The 16102-nt window shown below is 37.4% G+C and overlaps 1 protein-coding gene across 1 annotated transcript in view; it reads right to left on the bottom strand.

The window, feature by feature from the left end:
* Window positions 1–2445: 2445 nt before the first annotated feature.
* itm2bb (integral membrane protein 2Bb) overlaps window positions 2446–16102 on the bottom strand; it is a 22164-nt gene continuing 8507 nt past the window's right edge. The window contains exons 2-7 of the mRNA XM_079254629.1: window positions 5363–5500; window positions 4434–4508; window positions 4127–4273; window positions 3807–3917; window positions 3502–3652; window positions 2446–3320 (exon numbers count right to left, since the gene is read on the bottom strand). Of these exons, the coding sequence (XP_079110755.1) occupies window positions 3232–3320; window positions 3502–3652; window positions 3807–3917; window positions 4127–4273; window positions 4434–4508; window positions 5363–5500 (711 nt within the window). The 3' untranslated portion in view covers window positions 2446–3231. The remainder of the gene's footprint in view (window positions 3321–3501; window positions 3653–3806; window positions 3918–4126; window positions 4274–4433; window positions 4509–5362; window positions 5501–16102) is intronic.

Raw genomic sequence — 16102 nt, 5'->3', positions numbered from 1 at the left:
TTTCCGCCATCACACCCCAGACTGACATGCCAAGCAGCCAAAGTGTGTGTGAGCCACTCAATGTCTGCCATAATAGTGTGATTTTGAAATTTACATGAGAATGGAGGATAAATATAAGTGTCATAAACATAACATTAGTTGACTTTACAATTTACACAAGTTGTCTACAAATATTTATATAGATCAAATACAAAATAATGCTTCTGTATGTGTAATTTAGTGCTTTATTTATAGTTTATTCATCACACTATGCAAGGTTATATGTTACAACACTTAATTGCTTAATTGTTGAAGTAAACATGATTGAAATTATAACCTTTTTGAGTCAGATAAACTGTTCATCAACTGTTTGGTGCTTTTGTTGAGATGCATTTAACTAAAACTGTTTAAAGTACTTGTAAAATTTTGACTGGTATTAATTTACATGTAATAAATCACAATATTTCTTAATTAATGACACACAGACAGGTTAAACAAAAGGCTGTTAAATACATGATCATATAGCAGCAATCAATAACTGCTACAAATTCTTACAAAAACAGATGAAACTTCATGAAAAGTTGTAGATTTTGTGAGTCCAAACCTGCATGGACAAATCGCCTCAGACCTTTTGAGTTCTCTGCCAGCGAGGACCCAGTTCTCATTTTAGATCTAGACCCAGCAGGACCCACTGGACCTTCGTCTGAAGTCTTCAGATTGCTCGCAAGATATACAAGCAAAGTAGCTCCTAACACACAGGCATCAACACCCTGAAAATGTAGTACTTTATTTTAAGTAAAACTTTTAAAATCAAGTCCAGTTTCAACGTTTTGGCTTCTGGATCTCATAAATTCAGAGTATAAGCTTGATAGAGACTACATGCCAAAACAAAGAGGTTCAACAGCATTACCTTTAAGCTTTCACCTATTTTTCAGTCACAAAGTTCAGCTGAATACCAGACTATTTAAAAAAAAACATCAGAAAAAATAGACTAATAGATAAATAGATCATGTCCATCTGTTATAAGATCAGAGTTCTGCTTTTCTCCAGTCGATCAAGGTGACCCACCATTCACCTTCTTAACATCTGGCTTATTTCCTAGTATCCCCCTGTTCAAGGGCCTCCCATTAGTACTTTAATTATGGACAAATTTTCACTGTGATCAGATGACAAGCTGAGCAGTGACAGCTGATCTTGTGCCAGTATCTGAGACGACAACGGCTTGTGATGGCTGCACAACCTTTCACTACATCAGGTCTGATCTCTGTCACGGTTGTACCGTCAATACATGAAAAGTACTCAGATCATTAAGTAAAAGTCTCAAAATAAGAACAGAAGTATAATCAGACCAGAAACCCGATGACCCCGAATAACCAGAATCACTTGAACTTTTGGTTATGATCACAAAAATCTGTTAAAGAGGAAATTTTAATATTTTAAATGTGAAGTCTTTATTTGTCCATTTAGCAAAAAAAAAAAAAAAAAAGTGTTTATTTACTGTTTATTAATGTTTGATACGACAAAATTATTGTAGTGTAACAGGTTTCCACTCTTGAACAGAAGACGTGAGAAATGTTTTGAGCCAAGTTTTTACCATAAAATGATACAAAAGGTGTCAAACTGCATGTCTAAGATATGATACACACAACATTAAAGCAGTCCCTCTGAAGGGGTTGCCATGGTGAATCATCGCACAGCACGACTTTGTTGTACAATTATATGAATTGTCTTACATCAGATGCCCTTCCTGATGCAACCCTCTGCATATATGGTTAACGATGACAAGGAGACCTCTATGGAATCAGATTTGTTTCAGAATCTCCAAGCAAAACTTATTAAAACTCAAGGAAAAAATAACAATTAAAAACTAAACTTTCTAAAACTTAGTAAAATAAACGATCTCAAAATGATCGTTTATTAAAGAGGAAGAGGAAACTGCAAACAAAACTACTCAATTTAACTAAATAAAAGCCTCATAGTTTTCATGATGACTGATCATTTTTTATTTTGAGATAATTTATTTTACTTAAGATTGAGAAAGTTTTGGTTTTAATTGTTTTTTGCTTGAGTTTTAAAACGTTTTGCTTGGAGATTCTGAAACAAATCCCCTTTAGTGGAACTGTAAATTACCACCCCCTCCTTTCATTCCTGCTGGAAACACACCTGACTCAGACAAGCTCTGCACAAGTCTAGTAAATACACGTCGATTTGAATCAGGTGTGTTGCAGCGGGGACACTTGGGAAACCTGCAGGACACCGGTCCTCGAGGACATGGATATGGAATCGCTGATCTAAACGATATAAGTTGCCAACTGTTCAGATGGTCGTAGCATACTGAAAGAAGTGGGGAGATATTCAAATTTAAACTTTCTCCTTTCTGTGTTGAAACTATTTATTAACTAGCAAAATGCAAAAACTCAACAGTTCCACAAACAGAAGAAAGAAACAGACAATACTGGCTTGTTTTTTTCTATTTTTATTTTGTTGGTCTGTTCATGTCTTTAAAGAGATTACTGTATATACACAAGTAGTAAAACAAGAAGAAATTATCCCAAAAAAATACACATTCATAAAAAGAGGCAAGCCTGTGAAAAAGTTTTATTTTTTTACCCTAACTGTGTTTTTTTTGTGAGCTCTGACTTCTTTTCTTCCTTTTCTGAATTCTCGTATTTATTTAAAGCTAAAAATGCCTCCACAGTCTTATTTTAAGGTAATTTTCCAGTTAAGAGAAACTGTTGCGGTGTCATAAAGCTACAGCAGACAAGATACAAAAAAAAAACAAAGCTTCCCTGGACTGAAAGTTAAGCACAAATCAGGATCAATGGAACAAAAACTGCTTTTATTTTAACTGAAATATATAATATATATTTGAACTGAAAGGAAAGAAAAAAAACAACGACCCACGTCCACTGAAATAAAAGTTATGCTATTTTTGCAGCTGCTTTGATTAAAATAATTTATAACTTTAGGCTGGTTATTTTCTGTAAAGAACCCCGGAATATCTTTGTGCAGAAAGTGGAAAATTACTCAGCCCTTCACCTTTATTTATTTTGTTTTTTTTACTTAAAAAAACAAATTAAAAAAAAACAAAACAAAAAAAAACAACACATTTACCAAACAGCTTCACATTTCACTCCCCTCACTCGCTCAAACTACCTGAAGTAAAAGGACAGAAGAAAGACAGGAGAGCATAAAGAACAGTCTCACTGCACGCCAGCGACTTTAAGAGCTGCGGTGAAGCGGCGATGCCTCCTACGGCTCGCAGATCAGCGTCTCCATCACAAACTTGTTCTCAAAGTGACGGATCTTGCGGCAGTTCAGAACTTCGCGCTTCTGCATTCCTGTAAAAACGACAAGATAATTTAACGCTGCGTGTTCAGTGTCACTTTCGTAAATGTAAAACATGTTGCTCTCCCGCTTTCAGAGTTAAGCTCCAAACAACTCAACACCTTCAGTCGGTTTCTTCGCATGTCTGTTAAAGGATGGAGATATTCTAGACACTTCAGGCCCTGATCCACATACCAATAATCCTGTCTCTGTGCTGCAGCTTGTAGGTTTCTTTGCCATGGCAGAGGTTGGCGATGAAGAAGCCGAGCTGCTCGACGTGCTCCAGACGCTCGGTCACCATCATCTCCTCACGGATCAGGTACGTCTGGGGCAGGTAGGTGCCAGCCTGTAAAAGCAACACAACTGTGTGTCAGAACAACAGAACAAAGTCAACGTCTGGTTTTCCACTCATTGCCTTCTGCTTCGCCTTCCAGAAGCACCAGAATGCTACTAATGCATCCAACATCCACAGTGAAAAACCCAGGGATGCTATTTGTTACCTTGATGTTGATTAGCACTTCCAACAGGTCTCTGGGAGGCATGACGACGGAGGTGTTGAGAGGGATGACGTAGCACTTGTTCAGGTTCAGATCCAGGTAAGCCGTCAGACTCTGAGAATCAAAAAGGACATCAGTGAGTAGCAAGAAATAATCAGATAATCATAACTCCATATGTATTTGATATTGATGCTTCATGACCAGTTCACATAGTTAAAATCAGTGGGTAAAAGATGAGCGAGGAACCAATAGAGTGTGGTTAAAGCAGGATAAGGGGCGGGGCTTCGCCATTCAGATCAATATGAGAGTTTGAGCCGTCTCACCCGCTGGAAATCGTGCACGATTTGAGCTGGGTCTCCATCGTCAAAGTCAGGCACAGGAACATTAATGAGCTCCACCTGGTCCCTCTCCAGGACCTGGATCCTCTCCTCCAGAAGGCGCAACCGGTACCCACTGAGCTCCAGCTCCACCTGCAGATGAGTCAAGACGAACGGTTCGCCATTTCAGTGGAAACAGGTTTGGAACAATGAAGCCAACAGATGCATCAGTCTACTGTCACACGTTCTGACTTTTTAACAGAAAAACAAAGAAAAGTGTCGCCAAGAAGTCATATGTTTAGAGTTAACATACTTCCTCCTCCTCTTGGATCATGTAGTTCTCCTCAAGGTAATGTGCCCCACAGATATACACCTGGTCGTCTTCCTGCTGTAGGATGAGGGGAAAGACATGAAGAAACGATGAAAAATGGGAGAAAGAGCGACAATAATGTAAGCAAGAGAAAAACACCGAAAGAAAGTAAAGAAAAAAAATGGGAGAAGGAGGGATGACTCAACGCAACTGGCAACGTGGGATTAAATAAAAAGTGGGAGAGAACTTCCTGTCCGTCATGGAGAGAGTTCGGACGGGAGAATTTGGTGAGATGCTGCTTCCACAGACAGCAGTTTATGTGCTGGTGAACAAAAGGCAAATCATTCCATGTTGTTTGGTGTTGCCTGGTCATTCAGCCGGACTGGAGGAGGGGGTGTAATGGGAATTACAAAGCGTCTATTTGACACTATATTTGGGATTAAAAATACTTCTAAATGCAGGTAAATGGATTGCCAATAAATATCTGATCAATGTTTTACTGATAGCTTATTTTAAAAAAAAAGCATTTATAAGGAAATAAATGCCAGCAGACTCTAATGCAAATACAGACAGGATCGGTGCACGATGTTTGTGTCAACGTTCACTTTGAGGCGGGAAGTGGACGCCGTGGACCGTCACATAAACGGTGTGAACGGTTGTATCGCCCCAGTTTCGGAGCTACTTGCGATCCAGCTCCCGTTGCTTTTGTTTCATTGTCCTACTGTTTTCCTCCTAACTTATTTGCTTGTGAATAACAATAAAAAGAAAATTTGTAACCAATCCAAGTGTGGACAATTACATTAATCTCTGCAGCTCTTCTCTTCCCAGTCAGAACTGTTCCTTAAGCCTGTTTTAGTTATATTATTTTTTTTAAACTTTTGATATGAATTTATTTTAAACCATTGCCAGGCACAGTCGGGTCTTCAGCTCACCTCGTGGGGCAAGTGACGATACACGTAGACTCCTGTAAACACGATGCCAGACAGGATGAGGCCGAGGCCAAGGCACATGCCCCAGCACCAGCACCAGTTGCGGGACTGGCGACGCACGGTCAGAGCCCCCTCCGGATCCTGCAGAGCAGAAGACAAAGTCGGCTGGTGAGAAAAGATTTGGCTTGATGGTTTCAACCATGTTCATTGATCTGAAACACTTAAAAAAAAAAAAAAATCAAATAACTGTGTCAAATCTATGCCGACAAACTGCTTTCAGGACAAATTAAAACAGAAAAAAGTAAAAGTTTCCACAACAGTATGCAATCAAGAGCTTCGTAGTTCACACTGTGTGTATAAAAAGCTAAAACATCACTTAACACGTACTTTCCAAATGAAGAAAACGTGTGAAAATGTTAGTTATAAATACTTTATATAAAAGCTCAAGCAAATGTGAGTTGGGAAAGTATTTAAAGCACATCTTCCTGCATGAAAGGTTCCTTTTGAGTTCTTTTCAGCATTTAGTCATCAGTACTGATATTGTTTTTATGGCTGCTCAATGCAGTGCTACTTTATTTAAATCACTAGTAGCACAATGCATCACACTGCATCATGCCTTGTTTACTTGCCTTTTCCAACTACCTCTGCTCAATTTAAGTTTTTTTTTTTATTATTGTAGTCTAAAATCTAGTGAAAATGTGATTTCAAAGCTGAATTTTGGTCACTGAGAATCATCAAAGATTTGATTAAAAAAAAAAAAAAAAAAAAAAAAAAAAGAGGTCTAAGTCGTAGCAGAGCAGCCTGACTTGACTGGAGTCTGGAAACTCTCCAAAGACAGACAGGGTGTGACGCGAGGCAAGAGTGTGTATGCATGTGTGTGTGTGTGTGTGTGTGTGAAAACAAAGGCTTTCTGTTGATCAAATGAAGGAGGCTGAACATCTCTTTTCAGACGCATGGAGCAACAGGATGACTCATCATGATGCGTATCACAGACAGGAGACCAGACACAGTGAATATGTGAAAAGGTGAGCAGGGGTTGGACACTTTCAGTGCTTTACGGTTAGTTTGTGCGACTCCTAAAATGCAAAATATGATCAGTAAAAACCAGAGCTACCAACTTATTCACGTCTTTACTGTTTAATCAACCTATTTTTGCAGGATTTTTCATCTTTAGATTTTATCCCCTTCACTTGAGAGTAGCACTGAGTACATCTCTGAGAAACTTCTTTCATGCTTTCATACTTCCAACACAAGTCCCACTGTGTCTGTGTGAAACATGCGGGAACAGAAATTGTGTGTGTTTGTGTGTGAACAAATAATCCAATATAGTTTCGATGAGTTTGAGAAGAAAAATGTGGCAAATAATCGACAGCTTAGAAGAAACGGAGGCTGATTAGCAAACAGTTGTCTGGTGGTTACTGGTCAGGGACATACAGACCCAGTCTGTCAGAACAAACCTGAAGACGTGACTGCTGTCGTTCCTTCCTTCTAACCTCAATAAAAGACAAAACTAAATAAATAAAATAATAATAATTTTAAAAAAAACATTATCAGAAAATAACATGAACCAAATTAAAGTACTTCCTCTTCGTCTGTTTCCTCTTCCTGCTTGCTGCCACTTCTTGATTTTACTGCTGTTACTGTAGGTCTGAAAATACCACCAGTGGTTTTTATTTCCAGACATGTGCCTTGTTTTTTGTTGCTTTTTTACAAATAAAAAAAAACACTAACTTCACATTTTAGAGTAGTTCAGAATAAATAAAGAAACTCAGCTTTTAATGACCTTCTTTGGTCAAACTACCTCTGATTATTAACATGAGCATGCGTCGGAACATTAACGCTGTCCATATCATGTTATCAATTTTAAGATTTATTGCTCCACTTTATTGTAAAAATTTTGCTCCAAAAGCCGGTTGTATACAATCTGATCCTTGTTTTCTGCCCCAAGATGAATGGCCTTTTCCACAATAATGATTCATACCACATAATATACAATACTTGCTTATTATTTGTTTATTTATTGTGTTTTATGTATGTTAATAGCCATTTAAAGACTCCAGATTTAAAAAAAAAAAAAAAAAGACATTTTCTGCAGGTGAAAATAATAAAAAAGAATAAAAAAAAACAAAACAAAAATGACCAAAACCAATAATACTATAAATACAGAAAAATAATAAATACATAAGAATAAATTTAAATAAAAATAACTTTTTTTTAAAAGACTAGAAGTGGTTTGTTGCTAATTTGTTCAAATTAAAGAGTAAATAAAGAACCTGACTGCTAATCTTGCAGTAAAAAAAATTCCATTTTATTGCAATGCTGCAAAATATAAAGACAAATGATGCATTCTGCATATTTTAACCAACAAGTGAACCTGGGAGAGATGCCTTTATTTACAGTTTCTGATTTTGTAAGGAGTGGACTGTAGTGTGGAGGTGTCAAGCTAAAATAGCTTGGATGGAGTTCTGGTTCTGGAAACTAAAGTCCCCTCGCTTGTCCACGGACATGAAACTCCATGACTTCATTATCAGGTTCTTTCACAAAGACTCAAAAAAACAAAAGCTTCCAAATGTTAGAGCAATGTCAAACATTAACACCTAAAATAAAAACAGTTACAATGAAAAACTGCTGAAGTCTCTGTTTCTCATCTTGCCAGACCAGTACAAGGACACAAACACTTCCTGCTGTTGTTACAGAGACCAAAAAGCAGCACAAAGCAGGAAAAGAAAACCGTGCACACTGAAAATAACAGACATTAACAAATGAGTTTTGCAACCGTTGCAGCAACTTCTGCGTTAAATTACCTTTTTATTTTTGCAACTTCCTCTAAAGTTTGAAAGAAAAACTTGCAGATTCTCTGCGACACCATCACAACTCGCACAAACCTTTTTTTTTTGTTTATTTAATAATTATAACACAAGCAGAATTTTTGCTGATTAGCAGCAACATTTAAGTATTCTCACACCAAACGTTAAGAACAACGCGCCTGCTGGGTCTCCTTCAATCACCAGTAAACTGTGGTCCAGTGGTGGGCAACTCCTTGAGGGCCATAGTCCTGAAAATATAAGGAGTTTCCCTGCTAAAACACAGCAGACTTGTGCAGAGCTTGACATCAAACTGCACAACTCTGCTTATTAGCCACTGATTTGAGTCAGGTGTGTTCCAGCAGGAAAACACACAACATCTGCAGGACTGCGGCCCTCGAGGACCAGAGTTGCCCACCCCTGCTGTTAGGGTTGCACCGATCCACTGTTATACTCCACTGTTGTTGTTATAACGGATTGCATTAGGTTGTAATAAATGACCCATCCTTTCTGAAGTTACCTCACCAATACAGATATAATAACATTACAGACCTAACAATTCCAACAAGTTTTATTTGGATTTGTCACATTTTACCTAAATACAACTATAAATGTGTGGTTTTGAAACAAAGATCTTGTTTTTAGTGGAACAAAAAATGTCACATTTTAACATGCAGGGTGTTGTCTGAAGCATGTCGTCAAACACATCTGAGCTGGCTTGTGGTATCGAGTATCGGTTGTCGTATCGGAATACTTTTATTAATACCAAGTACAAGTACACACGCTTGGTATTGAGCCGATACTGGTATCGGTATCAGTGCGCCCCTACCTACTGTAATCTCTTTAGGCATGATTTGCAGCTGGTCTTTGTTAAAAAAAAACAAAAAAAACAACAAAAAAAAACAACGATATTCTAAATGCGACATGTTAGCCATTAGCTTTCTGCCGTCACGGCTGTCATTTGACAGCCATGATGTCTACATACGGAATCCAGATGGTACACAACACCCCTAAAACTGCAACAAAGTTCAAAACAACACTGCATAATTTCTCAGCTTAAACTGTGTTTCTGACTGGTTTTGATAGCACAGCTAAATCTGCTATGTACCTCCCTGTAGCTGTCGGTGCCCTGCAGCGTCCTGAGGCTGACCAACCAGATTTCACTTCCTTTTTTTCCCAGCCCGACATCTCGTTACTACCCTGTTTTACTTCATGGCGCTGCGTCACATGCCAGCAACTGTATGTCAACACACTGGCTGTTTTGTACACACACTATGGCTGAATCAGCAAAGAAAAGAAGAGGGCATTTGCTAATTCAACGGTTGCTGAGTTAGCCGTTGTTAGGGGGCGCCACAGTGAGAAAATCTGCCATGGTTTAGTGATGTCGCTTTAAATACCATATCCTTAGCTTTCTGTTCCGTTTCTTCTTCTTTAAACATCTAAAGATGTGTGTTTTAGGTCTTGGACTTTCTGTTGCGTCAGCAGAGCTGTTGGTGAGAATAGTCCGTGTCCTTAACGAAAGTCATGCACAAGTCAGTGCAGGAAAACAGAGCATGTTGGTCTTGACTATGGTCAAAACAAAACTAAGGGAGTTTTTACAAACATGAGGGTAGCAACTAGAAGACAGACAGACAGCTCCTGTAGACCTTCAACTTATCACAGACTGCGCAAGCTCAAGCTAAAACATTCTGGTGGTGCTTTTCCTGGAACGCGATAAGAAGGACGAATGCTGAGAAGAAAGGAACCAAACAGAAGCTGTTAGACACAGCACAAAGAGAAAATGTGAAAACAAGCAAGAGGAAGTTAATGACAAACACTCGGCGTTAGAGGCCGGTGGTTAGACAGACCTACAGATGGACACAAAGATGCTAAAAGGGGACATTTCCTGAGGCTTTTCTCCATCAGCTGGAAAGCTCGGGTTGCCTCTGCTGAGCAGAGGTTTGTTTAAACTGTTCACAAGTTTTTCGGTTATGAGGACAGAAAAGAATCTAAAAGCAAAGACCGGATTATCAAACAGTTTGTTCAGAGACGCCTCGAGTTTCAAAGCCAGGGTAGCATAGCCTCCGTGGGAGAAAAAAAAAAGCCAGTCAACACCGAAAAGTTGGTAACTTGGGAGATTTTTATGTCAAAGCTTGTCAAATTAAAACAACGGAAGTTGTGCTAAATAATCCAACGGACACTGAGCCAGAGGGATTCCCTTTAGCTTGACCTGGTAAACTGGACAGACTGTACCAACAACAGAACAGTCGAGCAAAGACAAGCGTCCAAAAAATGAATAAACAGACACAGTTTAGAGGAGTAAGGTCATAACCGCCGTACTTTATATTTCCACAGTGTTTCTTCTATGCCGTTTTAATTAATAACCTTCACAAAAACAAACTTTGCATTCGGTCCTTTCTGGATCCTGATGCACTCCTTTGCCAGTTTTACAAGAGTTTCATAAAAACTTCACCAACAAGACCAGACAGGCCATCAGACAAGTGTTTCATAAGCTGAACACACACACACACTCTCACCCTCATTTTAAAAGTCCTCTGTCTCCACATTGAAATGAGCAAATGCCTCACACAGAGGAACAAAATGTCCCTTTAGAAAAGCATTTATGGATGAGTAATCAACTACAGTTGAATACTGTTTTTTAGTCAGGTTTTCAGAGCACAAGACAAGACCGTCTTGTCTCCAGTGACAGATATTTTGTTCTTGTTGATTACCAACCTTTTGCTTAATCTATTCTTATTATCATTTCATAGCTTTCCAGACTCCAGCAGTTATACAGTTTAACTATCATGTAGCTTTTGGATCAGGAGATAAAGGGGAAAAAAAACTACATTCATCATTAATTCAATTCTTTGGTTTTTCAATTCAGCTTAAATTGTATGACACCAATTCAAACACACTGGTCCAAACAGCAATTATTTTTATAATTGCCCAGATTAATGGATTAATCACTTTGTATCTTAAAACAATGTATTACTTCTAAAGTTTGGTTTTTACTTTTGTTTGATGGAAACTTGTCTCATATCCCGACTAAAGTTTTCACTCATCCATTTCCGACATACGTTAAACGAAAACAGAGGTATTAAAATAAAAAAATATATATATCCGGTTTAGATGTAAATAATAATATACATTTTTATCTGACCAAAATTAAATGTATTTTCACTTATTAACTAATCGTATTGTTTACTCCTACTAAAGATATTTAATCTCTAACTGCAGTTTCAATACAGATGAATGAGTGTGTCTTTTTAATTAACATGCCTATATTTTTTTTTTCCTAATTAAACCGATTAAAATGTTTCTGCAATTTGGGTTATTTCCTACCTATAATAGTGTGTTTAAACAAGGTTTCTAGATGCAGGTACACCCAGTGAAACAAGCTAATTTTCCTCAGGATATATCAGCTAATTCAAATAGAAAAATTATCTATCTCTTCTCTTATTGTTAAATTCTGTACATCTTTGAAATAAAGTTTTTAAAATTCTTGGTTCATTTTTAAGTTTTTCTTTTTTTTTTTTTTGAGCAAGTCCCAGAAATCTCCAGTTAGAGCTGCTGTAATATGAGCAAAGTCTGCTGGTTAGCTCTGTACTGGAAGCTCCAGTACACTCCCACCACACACTGGCGCAACTGCTGGGATCAACGCCTGGCTTTCTCTCCGTCTTCATAGACGAACCAACCAGCCGACCACAATAAATCTACAACACTAAACAAGCATTTTCCAGTTCATTAATGTGCAGAAACTTACAAACAATCACTCTGTGTAAGCAAGTCCAGATCGTTGTGACTGAACTTTAAATGATCCATCATTGATTTTTAAAGTGCAGAAATCCATCTGTGCATTCATGTCTCTGTGTCAGATTTGTGCTTTTCAGGGGAAAGCTGTATGCGGCTCTATGTGTTGCATTTTGGCATTTCTCAGTTTGATTTTGATGATGCTAAAAAGAAGTTTTACCATAATTTCCTGGAAAATAATCAAAAGAAAAAAAAAGGTTTGTATGACTGAAGTAAATGTTTAATGATTAATAGAGCCTGTTCAGGTCAATGGAGATGACCAATAACAGCATATTCTGTCTGTTTGGAAAAAGATGTCTCCCTGACCATACTAAACACAGCAAACATGTTTTAACATAATAAAGCATTTATAAACCATATTTAATGATTACATTAAATATAACACATATTCTTGTTTATTTTGCTTCATTGTCAGCTTTGTGCAGAAAATCCACTTTCTAGTAAACATTTATGCTGAAAGCCATGTATAAACACACAATACCTTTAAATTAGCAATCAGCTTTGAAGACCCATATTTACTTATTAAGCATATTCAGAGGATAAAACCACTGGCATAAAACCGTCTCAGTATCTTATCTGCTTTTACGTTTGTTTACCATCTATTTAGTGAGTGCCAGAACATTTTATCCCGAGTGTTATTATGTCATTAATTAGTTATTCCTGTGAATAATCACTGTGCAGATAAAGCACTATTTTCAGTTTCTCAGTGTCCTTAAATGTGGTTCCAGTAAATAGCTTAAGTGGATCAACCTGCAGCGCCCTGAGCATCGGCCCACCTGACACCAGCTTGTCTTTCTGTTTCTGCGGAGACAGGTGAGTATCAGTGTCCAGGTAGGATTTCAGTCTACTGACACGGGCACGTGAAACTCCATCCTTCATCCCAGTTAACGGACAGAAAATGTTAAAGGGAACATAAACAAAGAACGTAGAAAATTCTCATAGTCAAAAACCTGATTCTACAGTGCAAGTGGATTTCAGCTACATGAACCACATGAACATGTACTCTACTGTGATTATCCAGTAGATCTGAAAGTAGTTTTTCTTGGGATTGTGGAGGCGGGGGCTAAATAAAATTATCTGATACAAATCCTATTAATGGCTCCATGAAATGGATGACCATTAGTGTAAGTTAATTACAACAGCTAAAACTTTGGTTATAAAGCACTTGGACTGAATAAATTATAGGAATACAAATCAACTGTGAAAGACTTCGAAACAAACATGAAACAAGTGTAATCTCTGCCGCTGCCAGGTTATGGCTGCATTATTCTGATCCAGTTCTGAGGTAGTTGTTACTGTGGGGTGATGAGAGGAAGGTACTCTGCATTTCCATACTAGTTGGAGGCTGTTTGGGTTTCATAGCTGCTGTACTTCCCCTGTTTGGGTAATCCTCCCTCTTGATGAGTTTTAATGGTTGGCCTCCTCGGTGGGAGGCAACTAAAGCTCTCTGGCTGAGTCCCCGTCTACCTGATTAGACCATAATCCTTCTAAAGCATGCCTTAGATGACAACTGGAGAACACACGGGAGGAGAGCTGCCCGAGTAGACAAGAAAAGGTTAGGCCTGTAACTCTAATCTGTAATTGAGTACACTGATGTATGTGATAGCAGACAAAGCAAGAAAACAACAACAAAAAAAGCAGTATCTTCTTTTTTTTTTTTTTTAAATAAAGAGGAACTCTTTAATTAAAAAGAGTCTGGCTGCAATAATTACCTAACATGAACTATAATTACTCTGTCCTTTAAATAAACAGAGTAAATAATCCTTATACAAGACATTCCTACTGTACTCAAGCTGGAATTTTGTTTATTCTTCTAAAACCTGGAAGCTTGTTTCTTCAGCCACATGAAAACATTCATTTGTCTCTCATCACATGTTAATACAGGCTCTGCTCACAACAGCTGTGGAATAAAATATGCTTTTTAGTTTTCCAGGACAGTATCTTCCCCTTTCTTTGATGATGCATCACTATGTTTGCCAAAAAAATGTAAAGAAATCCATAAATCCTTCACCTGTACGGCACAAATTAGTTGTGAGAAAGTCAATCTAGCTGCTGTCGCCATTTACAATTTAAAAACCCTGTTATAAACAATACCAGGTTTAAGAACAAAGTCAGAGAAAAGTTATTTAGAAAGTATAAAATAAAAGAATGTATGTAAAGCAACAGGATAGATAAGTACATAAAGCTATACTTGTACATAAATATGAATGTATGCAAGTATATGCACATGCACAACTGAAAGTGTAAATGTAGGCGTATGTTATGGGTACATACATGCGTATGTATGTGTGATAAAGAGTTATGTGCATAGGCAGATATGTAAGTGAGTATAAATATATAAACAGGTGTATGACTACATAAAGAGGTATATATGTAATTGTTATGTCTTTGTGACTGAATTTGGGATAGATATATATATATATATATATATATATATATATATATATATATATATATATATATATATATATATATATATATGTGTGTGTGTGTGTGTGTGTGTGTGTGTGTGTGTGTGTGTGTACATGTGTACGTATATATGCAGATGTGTACACGTCTATTTAGAATTTTTCTGTTGGTTTTTTTTTTTTGTTTTTTTTTTTTAAGGAAAACACCAATTTTTGTTATTTAAGTTTTAATAAAGAGATTAATTTCCCATCTGAAAGGGAGATAAAAGTACCATTATAAAGGGGGTCGGGAATAGATAAGCTTTGCTTCATCATGCTCTTTTTCGGCTTCTATAATGACTGTTACTTTTCTAAAACCTGTTCATTAAATTATGTCATTTTTGTCCGAAATAAAGAAATATCCATCAATAAAAGCTCATAAGCAGCCCCACAGTGGAAGTTTCATATAGTAACTGAAGCTGAAACATGACATGTTGCAGATGCAGCAGTTAATATGGCTTTTCATAGACATTTCTACAGAATTGTACACAAAAATGCAGCAACCTGTTGCTCTTCACCTTAATGTATGTATGTTTCCTGCTATCTCATCTACACCATTAACAGGGTAACACCTACAGCCAGAGATGCTTTATAAAGCTCGCTTCCTGGGTGTGTATCACCAGTATCCACTTCTCCTTCAGTTTCTATAAACACATCTACTTTTATCACTCAGGAGTTGCGGGACAGACACAAGCATCAGCCTCAGCAACATAAAACCAGCCAGAGCTCAGCAAGGTCGTGTAACTGGACCACAGTCCTCTTCTAAGCATACAAGCACTGGAGAATAATCGATATATTGTCCATCTCCACTAAAACAGATGGTGATATAAACCCATTCGGCTTGTTAGTACTGGGCTTTTTCCAGTTGACTTGTTACTGACAAAATAGGACATTTTAAGAACTGAAAGTGAAAGCTGTGCAGCTCTATTTATTCTGCTGAATACTTCATCCCCTGATCCCAAACCAGATAAAGCCCTTTTGAACCATATCGGATGAACGTTATGCTTTGTGGTCATTGGCCGAGATCACCTGATTCTTTCAGCTCAAAGTCCAGGGTAGAAACTGTGAAGCATCTAAGTGTCGAGGCCCGTTCCAGCCCAAAGAACTGCCTGCATGCAGCAGCAACTCACTTCCCAACCTCATCACGTGACTCATTTACATGTTGACATACTAACACAACTTTTATTTTTTTCCAAATCATGTAAACATGCTGATTGATTTCGGACCTCCAGCAAAATTGATTTAAACAGCTCATGATGCAAAGAAAAGGTAAAGTTTGGTTGCTTTCATCGTCAACAAAAGTGTTTAAATAACACAGAACTGTTGTGCCCAGACTCACAGACAAGTCATGAATGTTTTGGTTTTATTTCCCATAAAACATGACCTAGCAGGGTTTTTTTTGTTGTTGTTGTTTTTGTAGCAATTTGGACCAAAAAAAACAAACCAAAAAAAAAAAAAAAACTAAATTAGCTTAAAAATAACAAATGAAGCTGCTCCCAGGAGTCTATTGTTTAATTATAAACAGACATGCAGCTTAATTCGCAACTAGTTTCCTGTTTAAATTATTATGCAACCAAACAACCGTGGCTTGATTAAACAGGGATTCAGAGCAAGTTTCCATCATTTCCAGATTTTTTGGTTATTCTAACCCTTAAAACAACACAAAATGCTTCATATATAAAATGATTGTTTCATAAACT

This window comes from Telmatherina bonti, assembly GCF_933228915.1.
Source record: "Telmatherina bonti genome assembly, chromosome: 15".
Lineage (NCBI taxonomy): Eukaryota > Metazoa > Chordata > Actinopteri > Atheriniformes > Telmatherinidae > Telmatherina > Telmatherina bonti.
This window is presented reverse-complemented; position numbering and strand designations above follow the sequence as displayed.